A 15,816-nucleotide genomic window follows, 5' to 3' on the forward strand; every position below is an offset into this window, starting at 1 on the left:
AATTATTTTCCGTGTACACGGTAAACGTTGTAAAATGTTTTCGACATAAAACATTTTCAGGGAAAATAGTTTTCCTGAAAATATTTTCCAATGAAAACTATTTTACGTCGAAGTAAACGGAGCCTAAAACACGAAGTTGTGCGGTTGTAGTCCATTTAGTTATTATTATATTACTATAATCCAATGTGTAATTCCTCAAAGGGCATACTAGGGTGGGCGCGGGTCGGATGAGGGCCGAGGATTGAGTACTTTAGCACCCGACCCGTAGGTTACGGGTATTAAAAAATTAGACCCGCAACCCAACTATACTGAACAATATTCGCTGGATTTAGAATTGTGCGGGGCGAATAGTGCAGGTTAGGGCATCATCCAAGTCCCATAGAGAGGAGAGAGCTACAAATGAGAGAGAGAGGGGCGTAGATGAGAGAGAGGGAGGCGCAGAGGAGAGAGAGGACCGCAACCGCGCATAAGAGAGAGAAAGATGGGCAGCTGCGTAGAGGAGAGAGAGAGAGAGAGAGAGAGGAAAGATGAAGAAGCTGCGTAGAGGAAAGAATAAAATGAAAGAAAGAAGAAGAAGCTGCGCAGGGCGCACAGGAGAGAGTGAGAAAGAGGAAAGAAGAAAGAAGAAAATGAAAAAAAGAAAGAACCTGAAGAAAGAAGAAGAGGGAGGCGTCTTGAAGAACGAGATGGATTATTGTTTGTGGATACTAGGTTTTTAGGTTTAGGGTTATTGTGGGGGCGGGGCGGGTACCCGAATTTTTAAAAAATGCTAACCGCAACCCGCTCTGTACGGGTATCTTAGCATTTGATCCGGATTTGCGTTTTTGTGAGAAAAATCAAACAGAGCGAGTCGGTGTGGGGCGGGCATTTGCCCACTCCGCCGCATACTCGAATAAAATTAGCATGAAAAGATGATATTCCGGCAGCCATTTCAAGCACTCCAAAGCATGGAAATTTGAATTTGCGAAGTCATATAATGTAATTGACAATTTGTCTCAAAATATAAATGCATACACAAACATTCAATTGAAAAGGGTTGACAATCTAAATAAACTCGTCCTCTTTTCTCCCATATCTACAAAGTAGCAATTAACATATAAAACGTCTTGCTTATAACTGGATTGAAAAAACTTCCTCTAACTTAACTTCTAAAAATAATGTCATTTTGCGTACGAAAAACATAGTTTTTAAATAATAAGAGCAAAGGTTTTTTAAAAAATATTTACAAAATTTATACGCAAAGAATAAAGTTACTGAGTAACTCATAAACCAAGTTCAAGTTGTTCGAAAAATAAATATCTAGCTTAGTGATAAGCTCGAACTCAACTCATGGTTAAAAATCTTAAATAAACTAAACTTGAACATTTAATACCCCCTCAACTTGGCTCGATAAGAACCCTAAATACCTGAAATCATTTTTTAACTCGAGGCAGGTTCCTTAAAATGTTAAGGTTTTCAAGTCCTACACACCGAAACCAGAAGAGGAGGATTGATTTGCAGTGAAGTCTTTAAGTTATTCAATGCCTTTTACCACATCAGATCAGTCCAGATTTTACCAAACAAGTTAATACAGCAATGGGGAGATAATAAAGGTTCCACCAGAATTCTCAGTTTTTAACTATGAAGAAAGTAAAACACTGTTGGCCAGCAGGACAACATCTGGTCCGATTGAGATTTCCACTTCGCATGTATTATAGGCAGGCAGGCAATGCCGGACGAAAACCAGCCAGCGGATTGGTTTTATCACACACTACGTCACTTGCATCATCTGCCTCCTGGGTTAGATGATAAACACAAACTTTTTATCCACACTGCAAATAAAAAACGGAAAAGAAGATTTTGATTAGTATATATATCTATTGGTTTGCCTGAAAAAAAATTCACCCTTTCTTTTTTTTCTCTGAGATTAATATTTTTCATAAAATTTAAAGCAGCCCCACATGCCTTAGTTAATACATCTAAATGACACAGTTTCAGACTCCAAAAAACAGGCTATGTATCCAGCAACTTCAATGGATTGGTGCTTATGATTTCATATGCTATGTTCACAAAAAGAAATTTCAACATTTAGTCCTCAGAGCAACATCTAAAGGTAATTTTTTAAGAACCTGTGCATGAGGAATCTCTGGCTGTCCAGGTATAGCACCAGAGATATAGGTTGCATCTGGGCTTAAATCATCTCCAATTAGCCCACTATTTTTGTCAAGAGACTGAGCATCAACTTTATCCTCCACACCCTTTCCTTTGAAGGATAAGTTTGAAGGGCCCACCGTACAACTGGAAACAGGAACAGCGGATCCAGTTCGCTTTGAACTAAGATCAAGGCGTTCAATCATCCGTGCAACACCAGCAATTCCTGCAGTCATCTCGCGCTGAACTCCTTTGCTTAGCTCTTTTACCGAGTTATTACGAGCAAGTAGCTTCTCCTTAAAGCCCCGGGTACCCTTTGAGATTGATTCCTTATATCTGTTGCCACACATCCAAACACCTCAGTATGAAAGTCACAAAACGAGGAAACATCAATTACAACAAGAACCAAAAGGGCACCATATACCTAGCTGAAGCAGCAGACATTTTAGATTTGAGTGTCTCTGGAAAGGAGAATATCTCAGATGTGCTAGGCCTTCTTGGAGTATCAGGTGGTGGCTGGCTGTGAAGAAGTCTGGATGATGATTACACGAATAGTCATAAGATACAGAGATGTACTGAAAAAAAAAAAAATCTACAGACAGAAGGATGCCAGAAATTTTAATGTAGTTCTGTAAAAGAAAAACTAGTGGATGCCAAGGTAACAATTTTACAGAAGGGATAAAGTAAGTGCAGCCCAGGTGATGCTATACGACAGTGCATTAGTCAGATCATTAGTGTTTGTGTTCTTAACTGCATGAGGTGTTCAACCACATGTTCCAATTTGTAACTGTAAATCTGATAATAAAAAAAAAAATTATGCTTGAGAATAAAACAGATGATGGCACAAGAAACAAGGTTAATAAAAACAAAAGCATGGAATGCTCCATTGTAGTAGGACTAGAAGTCCTGTGAGCACACCTGGGTTTAAAAGGAATATCTCTGTTAACAGTAGCACTGGAGACCAAATTAACATCCACAGATGACGGAGGTTGAATGTTAATAGCAGAAGGTATGCCAGATAGTGAATCACCCTCGGGTGATGCATAACTTAAATTTTGAAAATTTTCTGCTGAAGTTGCATTTGTTTTCTGTGACGTGTTTTCAGGAGATGTGAAAACAAGAACTTGGGAAGGACCAATCCCAGAAGATCTCTGCCTTTCCCTTCTAACATAACGAGTTCTGCTAGCAGCAGCAGCCATATGCTGCATAATACGCTCATCAAAATCAGATTCATCGTCCGAGTAAGAAGCATCCTGGAAGTTTCAGTTTCACTTATTATCAACAGACATTCTTTTCTCACTAAGCCAACCGTTAAGAATAAAGATTCTTGATCATGGAGATTCATAATAAAGTAAATCACTCACATGCTCAACACTGAAGTCTTCACAGAAATGACGAAGTGATGTGGGAGCCACAGAAGAAATGTTCCTTGACCTTGACCTTGAGCGCCTTTCAATCTCCACTGCAGCTAGAAGCCCTTGGCTACAGAAGCAGAATTAATCAGTGATACTCAAAAGAGAGAGAAGAAGGGCAGAGATCTATTCACAATGAATTATATACCTGGCAGGATCTTTTAAGATAACAAACTGGCAACATATAGGACACTCTTCACTTCTTTGAGACCTACAAGAATAAATGAGTTCAATTAATTTTTGCGTGTGTGTGTTGGTGGGAGGGGGCATAAATACTGTATTTTTGCCTAAGAAAATAAACATAAAAAATATAAAATGATTAGATTACCATTCAAGAATACAATGGAGATGATATTCATGTTTGCAACTGGTAATCTGAAACGGGAAACAAGGTCCGAGGTGTTAAAATTCCAGTTAAGAGTTGAACCCAAGAGTAACTATATCTAAGCTGCAAGTTTTTAGAAAAAGCAGGCATCTTTGATTCATGAGATGAATATATATATTATTATTTGCATCAGTCTTCTATACACACATTCTTTCTTAAACAAAGCACATATTTGGCCACATGGAGCAATTTAATATCGTGACTAAACAAGTAATCAACCGGAGCAAATAGGACAATACCTAATTGATGCAAGAATAAGTTTCAATTGTTTGTATTCAATATCCCAAATCCTCTGACCTCCTCAGGTGAAATATTTGTCTAGGAAACATAACTTTTCCGTTAAAAATCCCCATCAGTTTATTATAGTGCCTCAGTCTAAAGTGATCCATTCTCCTGATCCTGATAAATGAAAGAATTTTCCTAGATTTCACCATGATATACCAACTCGCATTAGACAGATCAGATCACATTTGTCCATCGTCACCTCTAAATTACAACAAAACATATTCAGAAAGCGAAAATGGGCAACCAGAAATCAGAGGATTGATCTGAATAACATATCCCACTTATCACATAATTTTAAAACCAGACATTGATCATCATGACCAAGTTGCGTTCAAAAGCCCAACACCCACTAACAAAGGAAAAGAACATCAAACCAATATAATAACATCCTCCTCATTCAACAGCCCAAGTCCAAGTCTAAATTTGTGTAATTCTCCCTCCTTCTGTTCCATTATAACAAGTTTAGCATATTGAAAACCCTTTTCCTCTCCCTTATTACAACAAACCAAAAAAAAAAAAAAAAAAAAAACTATGATTTTCAGTGTCAGAAACACAAAACCCATGATCTCCCTCAATTAAATAAAAAAAAAAAAAAAAAAGACGAAACAAACAAACAAACAAACCCATTCAAACCTACAACACGCACTATAGTTACACAAACAAATAACCAAAACAGAAACACAAAACACAGTCTAATGACAGAAAAAGATAGTAAATTTAATGATGACGATTATAATGGTAATGTGATGACATACTGTGGCAGGGTCGGCGGTGGTGAAGGGCTCCAGGCATATACTGCAGCCGTCTTCAAAGGCGTCCTCAGGAGCTCCAGAAGAAGAAGATGCGGCTGACACCACTGGGTTATCCAGAGAAGAAGAAGAAGAAGGGAAAGTGATGTTTGCCATTGTGGGTATGTGTGGCTGAGTGAGCTTGAAGATAATAGATGAGAAAGGTTGAGACTTTTAGAGAGGAGGAAGGAGGAGTTGATGAAGAAAAGAACCCTAGAAGGAAAAGTATTAGAGAGAGAGAGTAAATAGTCAAAGAAAAGAATTGTGGAGAGAAGAAGAAAAGGCAGAAAACGCAGGGGAAAATCCGATTCAGACGGTTTGGGTCTTTGATGAGAGAATCAATCTCATTTATTTAATTATTAATTTCATTATTTACTTTTAAGTTTTTAACCAGTTTTGGATTTCTTTAAGGAAAATTGTATTAAAAGTCCAAGTCTTTTTTGCCTTGATTTGGACAAAGTCTTGAGTTTTACTCACTTGATAAATAAGCTATTTTCTTAAATTTTTCGCTCCCTCTTTAACAGAAAAACTTATCACTTGTCATGTTTATCTACCTCAGAACTTGCTATTGAGATAATTATGTAAAAAAAATTAAAAATTAAAAAAAGAAAAGAAGAAGAAGAAGAAGGATGGAGGGTCTATAAAGGCATGCCATGGATAGTTGGGGAGGCCTACTCTCACCTACCCAACACAAGGGGAGTTGTCCACAAAATTAAAATGACAATTTTATCTCTTTAAAAGACATTAATTGAATATTCTCAATTTCATTTGAAATAGAGGGTATCCTCTTCCATATAAAGGTGGGGTTGAGATTTGACGCTTTCAAATTATTTAATTGCAAAATAATTTGGAATGTTATTTACTATTATCTTATATCTAGCTAGTGCTTTTAAGTGCAATATCCACTGCATATCAATCTTTGTCGCTCCAATGTACAAAATTATTATCTTCACAACTACATGACATTGTTATACGGCTTCGAACTTATGTAAATGCATTCGGACCTTCTCTTTGAACCTTTCGGATCTTCGCGCAAAAGGGGTTGGCGGCGCATGTAGCCCGGAGAGAAACTACCATAAGGTTTGATCAGTGCAGTAGAGTCGTCGAACCAAAAGGGCACATATCCATTGATATAGGGATGAAAAAGCATGTAGAATTGGCAAGTGTCAACACATACGACAACCATCGGTGTTAGGACTTTCAATGATCAACCTTGCAAACCTTATTATAGTCTTAGACTTCCATAATCAACTTCGAGAAACCAAAGCAACAATGGCGAAAGTCGCATGGCATTTGGAGCCGGTGGTAGAAATTGCAAGTGGCATGTGCTAGAGCAAACGGGTTCTTAATTTTTGTCTAGTGCAAAGCTAATCGCAGCGAAAAACACTAAATAAATGCTCGAGTAATAAAAATTGCACATACGACGAAATGATCATTATTAGAAGCACAAACAAAACAACATTTCTAATACCGTGTAGAAATTTATGTCAAATATAAAGTAGAAGAATAATGTGGAAACATAGAGAGATAAAAAGACGAAGACTTTGGAGGTGGTTAAGTCTTCGAGGTCTAAGTCTACCATTGATCAAAGGTTGTTAAGGCTACATCACTATTATATATATATATTAATTACATAACTATTATATTTAATTGAATTACATTTGTAAGGTGTTTATAGATAAATTAAGTTGTGGTAAATATGATAAGATAAACCAAATAAAGTAAGGTATTGATGACAGACCTACAAAAAATAAATAAATAAATAAAGGCTTAGTATAAAAAATAGTCTAACATTTTTAATTGTCTAAATTAGAAACTTATATCCCTATTTGTTGTAAAACTTAAGTAGTTTTTGAACAAATCCCATTTTCTTGATTGTTTGCGAAGATGCTATTGACTGAATACAAACAAAAAATAGCATAATGCAAGTTATATAATATATATTATTTTTAGATCTATTATTGTTAATGATTTCTTCTTCTTCTTCTTCTTCTTTTTTTCTTAGTTTCACATAGCTCAAATAATGTCACAAATATCCATTACCGAACATGTTATTGGTGATGTATATGATAAATGATAAATTTCAATTGTTTAGCAATTATTTAAGGAAGATTAGTGTTTGGAATTAATGGGAATTTTATAACTATCATAAGATGTTTGTCATTAATTCAAATCTTATTATTTATGGTCAAACTTTTTATATAATATAGACTTATAAAAACCCCAATAAAGGAGAAGAACAATATGTTGTTAACAAAAAAAAAAAAAAAAAAAAAAACCAAAGGCCAAATATTTTATTCAAACAAAATTTCCAATCATAGTTATTTTCAATTTTAACATTAAATTAGAAGATAAATACTTGTTTTTGTAAATTACACCATGCAACCTTAATCACGTTTCATTTGATTCTTGGATGTTAGGTGGAAGCTTACCTTACACTCCACGCTAGGATGATAATTGATAAATGACCTTCAATGAAGCAATGCTAACTCGGGCCCTACTCTTAAATAATTAGCATAAAAATATATTCAAAACGTACAACCATTCAAGAACATTTTTTTAAAATAATAATAATAATAAATAAAAAAAGGGCTATGATGCTAGGTCCTACTTATATATATATATATATATATGGGTCTTAGCCATTGATATCATATATAGATAAATGTAAAATTGATCCATATAGTGTGAGATTTTGACAAATAACTTCACAAGGATTAAAAAGTGTCTAAACACTCACCATGGTACAAAAAAAAAGAAAAAAGAAAAAAAAAAAAGCCGTTAGAAAATTTAACACAATTTGTTAATGAATGAAATCAACACCAATCATATTATAACACATATTATTTACAATAAAAATAAAAATGATTAAAAACCAAATACAAAATATATTAAAATAAAATAAAATTGAGGGTGTTGTCGAGCCACTCCTTTAGCCAAATAGGAGTGGCTTGACGATCCCTTAATTTGGCTAAAGGGGTGGCTATAATCCTTTAATTTTCTTTTTGTCAAACAAGGTGGTAGAATTACCCTCAATGAGATGGTTTGACCACCTCCTATTTGGTCAAAGAAATTTGATCACTTCCTCAATTTTTTTAAATATATATATAAAAGTTACACATGTTTTACTATAATAAATGCCTGAGTGACTCATTGACAAATTCTATCAACCTTTTTAACCCCCTATAAACTTATTTATTTATAAAAGAATATTAGTCGCCTTTTAATCCCAAAAAAAAAAAACTCATCAATTTTTCATTTTTCCCTGTCCGACTCTCTGTTCACGTTCACACTCAAACTTAATCGGACGGCTGTTTATTTCGGGCACGTGGCACTTTCTGTACTGCGCTTATAGACAGCTATTCCCATCTATAATCATCACCAATCCCATTTCATGGCTGCTCTGGCTCGCACAGAAACTCTAATGGCTACTCTTCCAGCTACTCATCTTCTCTCTCATTTCCCAACTATAGGCCCCGAGACAACCAGCCCTGGGGCTTGTTTTCTTTTCCAATTCCAAAACCCTAACCCTAACCCTAGAACCCCGTGCTCCATTAGCTTCCCCAACCGAGCTCCTCCCTGCCCCATTTCCAAAACCGGGCTCTCACGAGCACTTCCCAACTATTCCTCTGTACCCACAGAATCCAATCCCAAAAGGGACGCCTCAACTATCCGAGAAATCTGCGAAGGCCACGTTCCCGAACATGTATTACGCAGGTCTAACACTTACTCTACTTGAATGTGTTGTGCTTTCTATAGCTATACAATTTGTAAATGAGATATTGGAAATGGTTTTCTCGTTGCAAACAATGCAATCAGACTGATATAAACTTTTCATTATATAGGGCAGAGGAGGTTGGGTATGTTAGACCAACGGATGTACAGCTTCAAGCACTGCCAGTTCTGTTTTCGGGTCGTGATTCTATACTTCATGCGCAGGTCTAATCTGCCCATTGGAACTGATTTTGCAATTTGATTCTTGTTTTTGTGTGAATCTATCATGTTTGTGCCAATGTGTACAAAGTAACCCATGAATGAACGAATGAATGGATGGATGTTTCTGAGTTACTGATTAGACTTTATGTGGTGCTTGTTTCTTTGGGTCCTCTAGACAGGTTCTGGGAAGACACTGGCATATCTTCTTTTGATATTTTCTGTCATAAACACTCAAAGATCTGCCGTGCAAGCAGTAATAGTAGTGCCTACCCGGGAACTAGGCATGCAAGTAAGAAATGTCGTTGATGATTTTTCTGACTTAAAATAATTTTTAGTTTGTTATTTTTTGGACATATTTATTCTTGCTTACTAATGTTATATTGCAATATTGTTATTTGTTTCCAAAAAATAAGGTTACAAAAGTTGCTCGGATTCTGGCTGGGAGGCCTATGGAACTTGAATTGGAGCAGAAGGGGTGTACAGTCATGGCTCTGTTAGATGGAGGAATGCTAAAAAGACACAAGAGTTGGCTAAAGGTTATGTACATTCTTGTTATCATATTCCAAGTCTCGTGGCTTTGATACTAATCAAATAGAGGCCAGTAGTTGATAAGGTGTTAATGGCTGTTGCTGCAACTTTGTGTTCCATGTAGAACATTTTGAAGGAACTTTAAATATCATCACTTCCTTCTTTCCAGAGGGAATATGTGAAAAAATAAGCTTGAATTGATTAGGTTGCCTTCACTCTCAGAGTGTCTCCCTGTGATAGATTTTGATTGCATGATTTTTTTTCCTGGTGCCACTTTTGGAAGGAATGAAATAACATGTTATAATAAGAAGTTGTGGAGGGGAAGGACTCTTGAGACTTGGTTGATTACTTGATTTTAGGCATCTGGGATTCCACTCACAAAAAAAGCTTGAATTTCAGGCGTTCACATTTCAAGGAAAATCATATTAGTGATTAGGAGTTTCTATCTAAATCTTATACTGTCTGATGACTAGATCTTAAGCTAGACTGGATCGGTGGATGATGAATCTAATTAATTATTAGTTTCATTTGCATCTAGGTGGATTCATATGCAGACTCATGAATGACTTTGTAATGTCTTTTTAACTAAGCTTTTTTTCTAAAATTTTATTGGTAATGTAGGGGATGTACTAGAGGTTGCACTAATATATATGATTCACCCAAGGTTCTCAACCTGAACCAGTTGCAATTTTGTTTTGTGTGTGTGTGTGTGTGTTTTTTTTTTTGTTTTTTTTTTTTTATTTTTATTTTTTAATTTTAATTTTAATTTTTATAGTTTTCATAGCATTGCTTTGACTGATATGGACATTCTTTGCCGGACATTGCAATTTTGTTTTGTGTTTTTTTTTTTTTTTAAGTTTTCATAGCATTGCTTTGACTGATATGGACATTCTTTGCCGGTTACTGATAGTACTATATAATCCAAAAGAAGATTATGCATATCTGCCGAGCAATTTATTGATTGCATAAAATTTTCAGGCGGAGCCCCCTACAATAGTGGTGGCAACAATAAGGAGTTTGTGCCAAATGCTTGATAAGCAAATCTTAAAGCTTGAATCAATGAGGGTGCTGATAATTGATGAGGTAATTGAAATATAATTTTGTTTTTCGTTAATGGAAACTCCTTGTGTCATAAAGTTTTGGTTAAAAAAGTTGTAAAGGAGTGGTTATACTTTAAAAATGTTTAGATGAGAGTCTTCCCTACATTTTTAGACATTGTGATTTTGTGGAGCAAGAATATGTGTTTTATTGGGATTTTAAGACAGCAAGGGTAGGCACTTGTTTGCATTAGAAGATTATTTTTGTTCACTTAACTGTCAATTGAGGTGGTTCCACGATATTTCTGAGGCAAATTTGACTTGCATTGTTGTGTTTGGTGAATTATTATTAAGGGAACAAAAAAAAAAAAAAAAGGCTCTGCTCAAATATTCTTTTACAATGAGTGACATTTTATATTCCCTATTATGTTAGGTTGATTTCATGTTCAATTCTTCAAAAGAAGTCAGTTCTCTTCGAAAGCTTTTGACCTCATATTCATCACTCAATAACCGTCAGACAATTTTTGCCAGTGCATCAATCCCCCAGCACAGACGATTTTTACATGATTGTATACAGCAAAAGTGGACCAAGGTTTGCTGATATAATTCTTGTTTCTGTGTTAACTTTGTTGGGATTTGACATGTACCGTCTCTGGTTTCCTATGTCATATTATGATTTTGTTACAATATACAGAGTGATGCGGTTCATATCCATGTCAATCCTATTCACCCCATGCCATCATGCCTACATCATAGATTCGTGGTAAGAAATCTTTAGAATATAAAAGTTTCTTCATTGTGCTTCTCATTTAAAATGTCCTAATACTGTGTTGCTTAACAGATATGTGGCAAAACCAGAAGGCATCAAACGTTGCTATCGTTATTACATTCTGATGCACCCGAGTCTAGCATCATCTTTGTTGGCGATCAGGTCTGCAGCACACATCCTTCTGCGTATTGGTTACTTAAAACTGATGTAGTCATTAAATTTATGTTTGGAGTAGAATTGAAATTTGTTTAGAACATAAGTATTCTACATAATTATGTCAATGATTTATCTGAAGTTATATACAACTAGGCATGAGACACACAACCTATTAGATATTGAGTTATTTTAATCAATTTTCCTTAAAGCAGGCTTTTTGAATCCCTGTGCATTAGGTATGAAAAAGACCAGGTGCAGGTAGAACTTTGAAGCTAGTAATCCGGTGGCAGGGTTGCATTAATATATATTGGATGTAATAATTATTTACAAAAAAAAAAATAACTATCAAAAATTGTTTTACTTATCATAATAATTGTTTACTTGTCTTTTTTGAAATAATGGAGAGGATTTCTCTGGTAAATTGATATTGGTATCTTATCTGCTTATGCAGTCTGAGAAGTCAAAGAAGGCTGGAAATGTTCCATCAACAACTTTATTAGTTGATTTCTTGAAGGCTTCATATGTGGGTTGTTCAGACATCCATCTTCTGGAAGAAGACACGAACTTCAATTTACGAGCAGCTTATCTCGGGGTAAGTAAAGTTCAGTTCCACTATGGATGAATATTGGAGAATGTTCTTTTTTGAATTATGGGAGTTTAATCATGGAGGTTACACAAGATGCAGTAATGTTTCGGTAAAATTGTCATATGATGATGATACCTTGTCTAGTTCTTTTAAGAAAGTGGAAAGGATGATCGTTTTAATCTGTGAATTGTCAGATAAGCAATTACTTGTGGATAAAACACAAAAATCCACATGCTCTGATAAATCCATTTTTTCAATGCAGGAAGTGAGACAAGGAGGAAACTATCTTCTAGTAGCAACAAATATAGCGGCTAGAGGGGTTGACCTACCAGAAACAACTCATATATACAACTTTGATCTGCCAAGAACTGCTGTAGATTATCTTCATCGAGCGGGAAGAACAGGTAGGAAACCATTTTCAGACAACAAATGTATTGTTACCAACATTATAATGTCAGAGGAGCGATTTGTTTTGCAAAGATATGAAAATGAATTGTTGTTTAACTGTGAAGAACTTATCTTATAGACTTCATGTTTATTTCATTTTATACAAAATGGAAACCCAACCCCTCCACCATAAATTTGGCTAACTTGGCTTTGAGACAAAGGTTAAGAGTCTTCTGTAGTTGGTTTTAATTTGGATCTGCCTTTTTCATATGTGAAGTTATAAATGGAATCATTTTGGGAATCCTTCTATGAATTGCTTTTCTGTATTATAATACAATGTCTTTCCTATTTATGGACAACTAGGGCTTTGTTCGTTAACCTTATCAAAAACTTGCTTCTCTTTTCTCTTCTCAAACACGAACTCAAGGTATCTGAGGTATGACTTTTTATAAATTCACTCCTTAGATCAAATAGATCATTAATTTTTCACATCTATCATAAAAAATAAATTAAATTAAATTAATTTTTTTTTTCTTTTAAAGAAAGATAATTAAATTTTTTTTATCCGCAAAAGATTTAAATGGGATGTGCACTCTGACTTTTAGTCACATGTATACGATCATCATCGGCGGGTACTTGAGCTATTACACTGCAAAAAGAGCCACATTGAAGCAAACTGTTTTGTCTTTGGGCAGCTTCCAACGGCTACTGTGACGAGAGTAACACAGTATCCATGCAACCCAAACATGAAAAAAGAAAAAAAAGTTAAATACTAAAAACCCTCTTAAGGTTGGACACTTTATTTTTGGTCCAACTAATATATATATATAAAATAAAAAATTTAATTATGTGGCCACATCATCACTTGACATGATCACTTATACTAGGTGTCAAATTTTAATTGACCCATGTATTAGTGACGTAAACTTTTATTAAGACAACTAACAATCAATAGAATGGATAGAATGACCAATTTGATTTTTATCAAAACCCCATGCACCTCCTTTGATACAAATTAGAACTGAGAAAAAAAAAAAAAAAAAAATTGTCCAAAACTCCAAGATGTTCTTAGTATTTAACCCAAAAAAAAAAAAAAAAAAAAACACTCCAAATGGAAAGATACTACAAATGCGTAATAAAACCAAACTTCATAGAAACCAAACAGCAGACTCAATTTAACACAACACAAATAAAAGCATTTATCGTCTTTAGGTCAAACAGGCAAGCCAGCTCAAATTAAACAACAAAAGCAAAGCATTGGGCAGCTGACAGGGTCAGAAAAGCCAGCCCAATGCCTATCCTTTTATTTCCAGACACCAAGACAGACATCAACGACGGAATAAAACACAAATTAAACCATTTAATTTCCATAGAGACAGATAGTAGTAGAAGTAATGTAGGCAAAGCAGGGCGTTCAGGATCACTCCTCTTCTGACTCGGACTCAGCATTCTGAAGCCACTGAATAAAGGGCTCAATATTCTTCCAAATCCGGGAGGTTTTGTTGCCACCAACCAAACCCTGCTGGTACCACTCGAATACAGACGACTCCTCCAACAGATCACCGTCATAAAGTGCTTTCAGAACCAATGCCACCTCCTTAGCAGCCTCGGGACTTGCCTTTGCAGAGAAGGACTCCAAAGCGCGCAACAGAACCATCTGAGATCCCTCCTCTTGAGTGGCTGCTGCCAAGTAGTTCTTCTTTTTGGCCACATCTTTTGCGAACCCCTTTCCAATGCCCCCAAAGAGAGCATCAAACAGGGCATCCATGACTTCTTGGGAATTCCCAGTGAGTGATCCCAAAAAGGATTTCAGCTGGCTTGCAGAGGAACCCTTCTTCAGGAATTCCCTTATGGCGTCAACAAGGTTCCCATGGGCACTACTGTGACCGTTGCTGTGTCCATTAATCGCCGTTTTCCCTTCGCACCCCGGAGAATTCTTTGCAGACTTTTGCTTCTCTTCATCGAGTTTCCCATGGGCACTAGTAAGACCGTTGCTGTGTCCATTAATCTGAGTTTTCCCTTCGCGTCCTGGAGAATTCTTTGCAGACTTCTGCTTCTCCTCTTCTGTAGAAAGCATGACCATATCAGCAGTTACAGCACTCAACTGTTCCTGGATGCGCTGCCGAGCTGCCTGCAATGAAGTGTCTGTCTGCCACTGGACATCATCATCATCATCGACTGCTTGGTCATTCTCATCAGCCTGGCTGTAAGTTGGGGAGTGATCCTCATCAGAGCTATTGCTTTTTTTCTTCGTTGATGCTTTGGAAGCAACATCCTTTGCACTACCAGAGGTGCCTTTCTTCTTCACTACCTCCTTTTTATGCTTCTTCTGCTCCTCATCAGCAGCCTCCCCTTCCTTAAGCCGCTCCTTCTCAGCCCTCCTCATTGCCTTCTTGTCTTTTGATCCCTTCTTTTGCTCAGGCGGGTTCTTGACAATAAATGTTGTAAGCTTGTCCCGCATATCAACATCTGAAATAAATCCACATGCAGCGCATTTCAGGGTGATCATCTGCGTCTTAGTGATCAGAATCTCAGTCTCGGGGTTGCCACAGCCATAGCATTGAACATATTTCTTAATGAAGTTTTCAAGAAGTGCGGCAAGCTTTGCAGTGTCATGGGCACCATTAACAAGGGAAGTTCCAGTCTTATCGTCAAATTTGGACTGTGCTCCAAGCTCACAACCGAAATACTTTGTGGTGTAAGAAGCAGGTCTAGCAAGAGCCTTTGCAATCTCAACCATGTTAACCACATTAGTTTTGATTCCATTTCCTCTACCTTCAATCTTCGTTACCATTCTTGGCATCTTATACCTATAGAAAGCATCATCACGGTTTGAAGCACCAATGTTTTGTAGTGCCATCTTGTTACTACAGTCTACAGTCAGACTGGTGGATTAAGTTTCTCAGAAGTGGCACAAATCAGATGCAGGTTTTCTTGTGACCAGAAATCCTCCTTTACCAGTAAAGTTAGCAATTGGAAAAGGACGCATAAACTGGCAACCCAAACAGTCTGCACTGTAGCCTTCTGATAAGCCAAGATGCATGCATCCAACTTTATCAACAATATGTCCGTTCTTTTTCCTAGACGTAGGACAGTACTCACCAAGTAACCCAATTGATGACAAAAAGAAAGTAGCCTGTTCAGACATAAAAGAAGCTTCGAACTTAATACCCTCCACTTTAGCGAGCTGCAAAATAGCAGATTAAACTGCCAATCTCCTGAAATCAAATAACATAATTATTTTACAATGATTAAACTATTTCATAAAAAGATTGCAAACATAAAACACTAATAAACAAACTAGACAAGGTTTTCATCCCACGCTTTCTTTGTTTCGATCCTTATTTCTTGCACACTAGATGATTTAAATAAATCAAGAGCACAGATTTATAAATTGATACACCACCAAGAGCTGAA

At 36.2% G+C, this 15,816-nt stretch overlaps 3 protein-coding genes across 5 annotated transcripts; 1 reads left to right on the forward strand and 2 right to left on the reverse strand.

Annotated features, from left to right (window-relative positions):
• Positions 1-1,489: 1,489 nt before the first annotated feature.
• On the reverse strand, positions 1,490-5,452 carry LOC132183304 (E3 ubiquitin-protein ligase RHF1A). Of its 2 annotated transcripts, none has more exons than XM_059596722.2 (8): positions 4,968-5,452; positions 3,871-3,917; positions 3,691-3,753; positions 3,495-3,612; positions 3,049-3,332; positions 2,555-2,662; positions 2,109-2,466; positions 1,490-1,811 (listed from the first exon to the last, which is right to left on the reverse strand). In XM_059596722.2, exons 1-8 carry the CDS (start codon positions 5,115-5,117, stop codon positions 1,803-1,805), a joined length of 1,137 nt encoding a protein of 378 aa, XP_059452705.2. In that variant the 5' UTR covers positions 5,118-5,452; the 3' UTR covers positions 1,490-1,802. The 2 variants fall into 2 exon arrangements, with proteins under 2 accessions (XP_059452705.2, XP_059452697.2); XM_059596714.2 differs by having other exon boundaries at positions 3,049-3,383.
• Positions 5,453-8,394: 2,942 nt separating this feature from the next.
• Positions 8,395-12,701, forward strand: LOC132190169 (P-loop containing nucleoside triphosphate hydrolases superfamily protein). 2 transcript variants are annotated; one of them, XM_059605073.2, is made up of 10 exons: positions 8,395-8,717; positions 8,846-8,939; positions 9,112-9,225; positions 9,350-9,472; positions 10,443-10,547; positions 10,935-11,093; positions 11,196-11,264; positions 11,343-11,432; positions 11,878-12,018; positions 12,275-12,701. In XM_059605073.2, the coding sequence occupies exons 1-10, from the start codon at positions 8,395-8,397 to the stop codon at positions 12,536-12,538; spliced, it is 1,482 nt and encodes a 493-aa protein (XP_059461056.2). In that variant the 3' UTR covers positions 12,539-12,701. The 2 variants fall into 2 exon arrangements, with proteins under 2 accessions (XP_059461056.2, XP_088369621.1); XM_088513495.1 differs by lacking the exon at positions 8,395-8,717 and having other exon boundaries at positions 8,851-8,939; positions 9,116-9,225.
• An 851-nt stretch (positions 12,702-13,552) lies between these two features.
• LOC132185262 (eukaryotic translation initiation factor 5) lies at positions 13,553-15,342 on the reverse strand. Its single transcript, XM_059599060.2, has one exon. It carries the CDS (start codon positions 15,257-15,259, stop codon positions 13,820-13,822), a length of 1,440 nt encoding a protein of 479 aa, XP_059455043.2. The 5' UTR covers positions 15,260-15,342; the 3' UTR covers positions 13,553-13,819.
• Positions 15,343-15,816: the final 474 nt, after the last annotated feature.

This window comes from Corylus avellana, chromosome 2 (genome assembly GCF_965113065.1).
Source record: "Corylus avellana chromosome 2, dhCorAvel1.hap1.2, whole genome shotgun sequence".
NCBI classification, from domain to species: Eukaryota; Viridiplantae; Streptophyta; class Magnoliopsida; order Fagales; family Betulaceae; genus Corylus; species Corylus avellana.

Coding starts and splice junctions, on each gene's coding strand:
- LOC132183304 (XM_059596714.2), bottom strand. CDS start 5,117: ATGGCAAACATCACTTTCCCTTCTTCTTCTTCTTCTCTGGATAACCCA. Junction 3,613..3,690: donor ATCTTAAAAGATCCTGCCAG/GTATATAATTCA, acceptor CTGCTTCTGTAG/CCAAGGGCTTCTAGCTGCAG. Junction 2,467..2,554: donor ATGTCTGCTGCTTCAGCTAG/GTATATGGTGCC, acceptor GTGTGGCAACAG/ATATAAGGAATCAATCTCAA.
- LOC132190169 (XM_059605073.2), top strand. CDS start 8,395: ATGGCTGCTCTGGCTCGCACAGAAACTCTAATGGCTACTCTTCCAGCT. Junction 8,718..8,845: donor CCCGAACATGTATTACGCAG/GTCTAACACTTA, acceptor TTCATTATATAG/GGCAGAGGAGGTTGGGTATG. Junction 11,265..11,342: donor GCCTACATCATAGATTCGTG/GTAAGAAATCTT, acceptor GTTGCTTAACAG/ATATGTGGCAAAACCAGAAG.
- LOC132185262 (XM_059599060.2), bottom strand. CDS start 15,259: ATGGCACTACAAAACATTGGTGCTTCAAACCGTGATGATGCTTTCTAT.